General features: G+C 37.1%; 1 protein-coding gene across 4 annotated transcripts in view; it reads right to left on the bottom strand.

Annotated features, from left to right (window-relative positions):
- Positions 1–7,500, bottom strand: part of atg4c (autophagy related 4C, cysteine peptidase) — a 20,934-nt gene that overhangs the window by 1,431 nt on the left and 12,003 nt on the right. For all 4 annotated transcript variants that reach the window (XM_086090055.1, XM_086090053.1, XM_086090052.1 and 1 more), the window contains 5 exons: positions 4,521–4,875; positions 4,124–4,194; positions 2,592–2,794; positions 1,596–1,674; positions 694–770 (listed from right to left, as the gene is read on the bottom strand). In XM_086090055.1, the coding sequence (XP_085946181.1) occupies positions 694–770; positions 1,596–1,674; positions 2,592–2,794; positions 4,124–4,194; positions 4,521–4,875 (785 nt within the window). The remainder of the gene's footprint in view (positions 1–693; positions 771–1,595; positions 1,675–2,591; positions 2,795–4,123; positions 4,195–4,520; positions 4,876–7,500) is intronic.

Genomic DNA, 7,500 nt, shown 5'->3' with positions numbered 1-7,500 from the left:
GAGGTGTACTAAACGTGTATGTATTTGCTTGCTTCACATATATAACATGTAATCCTATAATTCACAACATTATATATTTAGATTCTAATGAGATCCAATATAAAAGCAGGATCAAAATTGTTCATTGACAAAGATAATAAAGCTTCATTTTGAGTGACACCATCAGATTTAGATAAGGTTTCAATTTAACATGGTCTTTAATAGTTTACCCGTCTAATAAAACTTAAAATATATCCATCCATTTTCTGCACCAATTACCCTCAACAGGGTCACGGGTAAGCTGGAGTCTGTCCCGCTGCTTGGCCAGCAGCAGTCACTTCATAATGACAATTAACATTAGAAAAATGAGATAAATATACAAAATTAGCAATACATGACACAAAGTTTACTATTGTACAATGAGGTTGAATTTGGTTTCTTTCGTGCACCTAAATAACGTAACCAAATCAGTAGAACAAAGCTCAGTTTGACAAGGCATATATCCTTTTGTAAATGCACTTTTTTACTCTCTCTTCTATCTCATTCAATTGTAAAGTGTACCTAATCAAGTGACTTATGAGAGTAAATTAGCAGATGGCTCTATGTAATTGACTGATGGGCTGCTTTAAGATTCATAACATTAAGTACTAACAGGAATGATTACAATCCCATTACTAGGCTTTTAGTCAGCTCCTTTGTGAAGTTTCCCATTACCTGGAGAGGGAATTCGCCGGTGCTGACATCCACAAAAGACTGACAGTAATGAGGGTCCATGTAAATCAAGCTGTCATCTGCAAGGACAAAACATAAGACAAGTTATTTAAAAACATTGGATCATTACAAAAATGAGCCTCCCCTCAATTTCAATGCTGGGTCGCTCAAAGTCACCTGCATGCTGTATTGTTGCATCAAATATGCCTCCCACAAAGTTACCGATTTTTAATATCTACCGCAAGGGGATTACATTCTGCATAATCAGATGCGGTTCTACAAGCACATTCTTCTCATTCTCACAAAAAAGGCTTCCGTTTAATTTTGTTCATGTGTGCGTGTGCGCGTGCGTGTGTGTGTGTTGGGGGGGCGGGGGGCTGCTGCTGGGCGTAAGGATTACTTTTACAAACATTTGCAATTATACACTACCTATTTGCATATGATGAATGCAGAGGTGAGCCATGCCCTGGCAGAAAGAATGTATTGCTTGTCAGTTAGACATCATTCAACACTGTACAGTATATCACATTGATAAAATGTAAATGCGTAAATATTGACTGCCAAGATGTACAACTGAAGGTTCCTCCCAGCTCCTGAAGGTGATGAAGAGTGGCTCACTTTGGAGCCTGGAAGAAATTTAATGCATGCCTCTTATGGAAATCAATTACCTCACACAACTTGGGAGGTTTACTTGTGATAAATGGGTGAGGCTTTGATGGGTCAGAGAGAATAAAGGAAGCCCTGCTTCACTTGCTTCCTTGCGGCGTTTTCCAAGTGCAAACAGGAATACTATTAACTTGCTTTATCCTCTTTTATAAGAAAAGGTATACCATGCAAAACAACCTGCTATTCATACCAACCTCACACACTCTTAGTCTTTCTTTTACATTGAACTAAAAGCTTACCTTGAAATCCTACAAAGTAACAGGCCTGTTTGGGCTTCCCTCCAATGATGCCAATGCAGTACTCCAGACTTAGGATTCTCTATGTAATGAAATAAAACAAGTGTTGCAGTTGTTTTGTTCATCACGCTTAATTCACAATACAAGTACTGTAGATTTTATTAATATCTTACAGAATTTAATAAAGAAAATTAAAAAAAAAATTTTTTTTTTCCCCAAGCACTTTTTTAAACTGGGGGAAAAAAATCCAAATATGCAATTTTACGGGTGCCAAACTGAACAAATGCGCATCGATTGTAGTTTTAAATTGTAAAATCACCATTCGCCACTAGGTGTCAGATATGGCTTAGTTACACTTACAGCAGATATTTTAATGCCCTGTACTATCTATCACAAGTAGGTCAAATCTTTTTTTAATGGGTTTTTAATGCAGGACAAACAAACTACCTGAATAATATTAAAGGGATACTTGAGTCATTGAGCCATTTTCAGCAGTAAAAAGTTCATATTTTGTCCAGAATTAATTTGATAACTTCCATTATTTTTCATGTGCAATTAATATCTTTAAAAACAAATGTTTCCACTTGCTTACTGAAGATGACATCACCTGTGCTGAAGAATTAGGTAATGACCAATCATGGCTCAGTTTGCTGACCAAACCCAGAAGACAGCTGAGCAGTGATTGGTCGTTACCTGTTTCCTCAGCACAGGTGATGTCATTTTCAGTCTGCAGCAAGTGGAAAAATAGTTTTTAAAGGTATTAACTACTTAAAAACACTTTATATGTACAAAAGAAATGTACCATGATAAATTTAATAATTTAAGATAATACAACCCCTCCTCCCCCCACTTCTAGTATCAAGTGTGTGGTTCTATGTGCCCCCCTAACAGCACAGATAAGAAAAATAAAAAATAAATTGTGGCTCCCTCCATCATTTACAGTAAGTTCCCTATGCCTGACCTAAACACTTAACTGTAACAGTATGAAAATATGTATACCTTTGCAAAGTTAAAGTACTCGGGATTGGTCTTTTCTCCTCCCAGTCGCACAGGGATGAGAATGATAACAGCCTGACTGTCTGGTAGGGTGAACACAGATGCTGATTGGTTGTTTTGTGGAGGAGGCAGGGCATTCGATGGACCAGCTGATGGCTGCCCAGCTTTTGCTGCCCTGTGGCTGTCAATCACATCAGCGCTGTACACTAGAGAGGACATATATCAGAATAGTTTTTATCAGTTGTTACCATCTCTCTGTTTTATGTAATTGTAGGTGTTAGACAAGTCACACATTTAATCACACAAAGACACTTCACGATGTACAACATATACCGACTGGCCACAACATAGCCATGATGTAAGTACACCTGCCTGACTAATCTTCTGACATGCAGTGCAAGGGCTGGATCTATGATGCTTGACAGTAAGATTGAAATTCAACAAGTTTAAAGGCACTGTCCAACGTTTTAACTCAGAAATAAACACTTCTTAAGGATGTTTAAACATGAACTCCTTCTCAATCTACAACCTCTGGGCTTCTGTTAATGTGTGGTGGTGATTTTGTCCTCAGCCTGTATTTTGCAATTTTGTGTTTGTTTTGCCAGCAGCGGGACGTTCAAAGTGTACAGACAGTTGTTTACTCTTCAGCCAATTGCAGAGCGTGGGGTGGCGTGTCACTGTAGGCAGAGGGGATGTTGAGTTGAGTGACGCGAGTGAAAAAAAATAAAGTATACCACAACAAAACGTGCAGCAGATAATACACGGTTGAAAACAAGAGTACATTTTGGCTTTGCATTTACCCGCTTGAGAGCTCTGAAGGAGTGGCTTGGACTGAAGAGCAACGCAAAGTTGGCCTGTTTTTTTGGGAAGCTATGCGCGCTATTGGCTGTTTTGTTCTTGAAAACCTTGTTACTCAGTGCGGTCAGAGGCAGGGGGCGTGAACGTTAAGCTCGTATGGGTTGAACCATGGGAGGGGTCCGTTTTGAATTGTTTGTTTACAAACAGAAACGGTTTGATTACAAACAGAAATGGTCAAAACTCCGGACAGTGCCTTTAATTACAGCTGCAGTTTAGCAGTGGTCAAGTACTGTACTTCATCATACTGAGAAGTCTCTAAAGATATGTAGTTGTTTCTACATAATGCTAAAATAATAATAATAATAAATTCTCAGTTCACAGTTAAATAAACACTACAAAGTACAGTACAGCCACAATAATAACGGTATTGTTAAATTAATAGGCCCTCTCAAACAGTATTAAATTGGGCATTGCTGTCACTGCAAGGGCAGATTTGTTTACACAGACACAGTGTATAAATAAATTGAATAAAATGTCCGTTCTTTTATTCTATTTTGACTACTATGGGTTGAGAGAGGAGAGTTTACTTTTTTTTTTTAAACAGGTATTGTATGAGACTGACCACGCTCAGCACTTTCACAGTCTCTGAAGGCAAATAAATATGGTGTGAAAAGTAGCACCGATCCTGGCATATAGTGCCCATTGTATTTGATCAAAAGCGAGGCTATTTCTTGTACCTGTACAATCCTGGGAGACATAAGCAGCTAAACTGGATAAAGCAGGGTCCTTCACTTCATCCATAGCTTTCCTAAAAGAGTAGGGGAGAGACAGAGAGAGCTGGAGAGAGTGAGCAATGCTAAAAGTTTACATGTGAAATGTAACAGTTAGCTGTTATATTAGCAGTTGGTCTTCAGGATGGATATGTACATATGTTGCTATTTATTGACTATTAAACATTTACACCAAAGTATGTTCAACAGTAAAGTATCTTGAATGACTTCAAAATTAGCCTTTTAAATAAATGGGTCAAATTACCACATCCATCTATTTTACAAAGTACATCCAATCAGTACAATTGAAAAAGTGCACATTTAACTACAAATTGTGATTTTCTTTTACTCACGACGTACTTACTTGAGAATGTGCGCTACAGCAGCAGGCCCATACCAGTCCCCCGCCTGTCTCCCCAATGTCAGACCTAAATGCACCAGTCTGTGCAGACCCAGCTGAGCAGATGGGTTGTCTCCAAACCATGAAATCAGTGTCCTGTGATACATTTCTTTTAAATGGGCATCTGCCTCCTCCGCTGGCCCCAGAGCCTGAGCCTGAGATGCTGCTGCTGAAGATGCTGATGACTCAGGATTGGAGGGCCTGTTGAGGGTGGCCTGTAGAGAGGCCTCCAGGGATTCCACCAGGCGCTTGGCTGCAGTGGTGGTCCATGTCTCGGCATCTAAACGCTGGAGCTGTAGTGCCTCTGGCCACGTCCAGTCTAAAAGGAAATCATGAAATAAATCATGTGGACATCATTGTTAGAGTACCTCATACTGGTAAAATACATATTTTCCCCCCACAAATGTTGTTTCATATTGCCATTATTATTTTGTTTATGTATGGAGCTTTGGATCCATATACTCTTTTGTGTGTGTTACGCAGTAACTAATTAAAAAATTAGAAAATGCATAAAATATACACATTTAACTCAAGGTCTTCCTTCCTTCGGTTTGTTATATAGATATTCATTATGGGAAATAATGAGAGGTAATAATTTGACCAAGTCTTTTAGAGTGCTTCCTGAGCGTTACTTTTCGAATTTTACACTTCACTATTAAAAATATAGTCTTTCAGAACTTGATTTGAACCTTGAGCACCCCAGAGAACCAAAAAAGGGATCTAATTATACATTTGAATGACACACGGTTTAAATTTAATTGCATCTTCTTTTCCTTACAAACAGGTGGGAGATGAAAATGGAGAAAATGGAAATGTTCACTGTTAAAATTTTAAGCCTTAACAATATGACCTTGATCCAAAGAGAATCCAAGTGAAATTGATCAATAAATATCCTTAAATGGCCATTAGTCATTTTACTGAGAAATGTTTCATTGATGGCATATTTTACAATAGGGAGAAGAGCCCGTTTTGAATATTGTTTTCTAAATGACCGCATTAAAATGGCAAGTCATTCCGTTATGAGGACTCATAAAGTCGAGGACACTTCAGAGTCAATAGATCAGACAAAGCGGTAAAGAATTCATTCAAATAGAGAATGGAAAGTTTTTTCATTCTTGGTGAGCAAACCCAAAGAAATATAGTGCCTCAGATCTATCAATTCATCCGTTTGAAACGCTGCTTATCCAGTTCGGGCTCACAGGGAGACTGGAGCCTAGCTAACTTTGGGTGAGAGGCAGAGTAGCCGCTCTGAAAATCCTGGGTCACAATTCAAAAACAGGATTGACACATGAAGACAACCAACCATTGGTATTTACAGTCACACCACTAGTTTAATGTCTTTAATTAAATCAATATCAGTGCTCAGATAAGATGTTTGCTAACACAGGGACAAAACGCAAAACGATTATGAATACTTTGCTAATTTACTGGCATGTTCATTGCTCAATTTTTTAGTAATATGAAATGATTTTTTAAAAATGATTATTTTCATTAGTTAAATATAGGGATGCACGATAACATTGGTGGCCGATAATTATCGTCATTTATCGGCCAATTTGACGTCATACAGATAAACCAGATAATAAAGAAATCCACTGATAATAATAGACATGCCAGGTTGGTCCATCTGTTATGGTTGTGGCTCAAGTTGTGCCCAACTTCTCAACCCCTCCCCTCTCCTATGGTAATGTCGCATATTTGTGACGTCATAATGCGCGCGACCTCATGTTCACAAAAGATGCATGATGGCGACACGGCAGTCGCCAGCGTGGGTTTTCTTTACTGTGTCTACCTAAAATGTTACCCTCACAGTTTTTTGTTGCATTTTTAAAACATGATTGTTTTGTTTTGGCAAACTCAAAATTAGTTACTGGTTGGCTTTGAAGCAGAGATATTAATAAAATTCAGCTTCATGGTGCTTTACACAATGTTTCAATGTATTTGTACATGTTACACTTATAGTAGGACTTGAAAGTATATTTGTATTCAAGTTAATTTTGAAAACAATTGTCGGCTTACTTATCGGTTATCGACACTTTCTAAATTATTGGTTTATCGGTATCGGTTGAAAATAGCATTATCGTGCATCCCTAGTTAAATATATTTTCTATCGTAATTTTACCCTAAAAATTGACTGTAGTCTGCTGGAAATTCAATGTGTAATGAACTTTTGTTTTAGGTGTCAGGAAAGAAATTGCAAATATCCAATGTTTTGGATTAGCTGTGTAGTATTGACAGAAGATGTAGATGATTTTAGATATTTGGGTCACTTCTACCACCTTTGTAATTGTGAAATACTCAGGGGTGGTTAGAGTGGCCAAAAATGGTTCTCGAAGTAGAGTACTGACTGTAACTTTAGAATATAACTGAATACAAAAATTAAAGTAGTCCGGAAAATATTTTTTAAGAGTAAGTCAGTGTTCATTCAACTTCCCAAGTGCTGCACTTAGTAACTGGTGAGTAACTTCTTACATTTCTTAAATAGCACATGAACATCAAATATGCATAAATATAAAACAGGAATATCCAACTTCAGTATTAGCCAATAATATCACTTAAAAACAATATAACAAACTTAGGGAAATAAAAACACATAGTCTCACAGTAGGGCTGTGCAATTAATCGAAATTCAATTCCAATTATTAAACTCCACAATTACAAAACCAACATTATCGTAAAAAAAGAAGATTATTAATACCAATTTTGAGTTATTTGAGTTGTTTAAATTTATACATTTGCACCTTTTTAAAGTTGTTTAAACAACTAATTTAATAAATTTTGTTTCGTCCAAAAGGAAGTGTCTTAATATTTGTTAATATTAATATTTTTGTACCCCCAAAAAATTTAAAATCATCCTAATCGTGATTTTAATTATTACCAAAATAATCGTTATAACTATTTTCTTTATAATTGAGCAGCCTTATCTCACAGTATATTAACTGTC

This window comes from Leptonotus elevatus, chromosome 11, assembly GCF_054856555.1.
Source record: "Leptonotus elevatus isolate MCC_2025b chromosome 11, RoL_Lele_1.0, whole genome shotgun sequence".
Lineage (NCBI taxonomy): Eukaryota > Metazoa > Chordata > Actinopteri > Syngnathiformes > Syngnathidae > Leptonotus > Leptonotus elevatus.
This window is presented reverse-complemented; position numbering and strand designations above follow the sequence as displayed.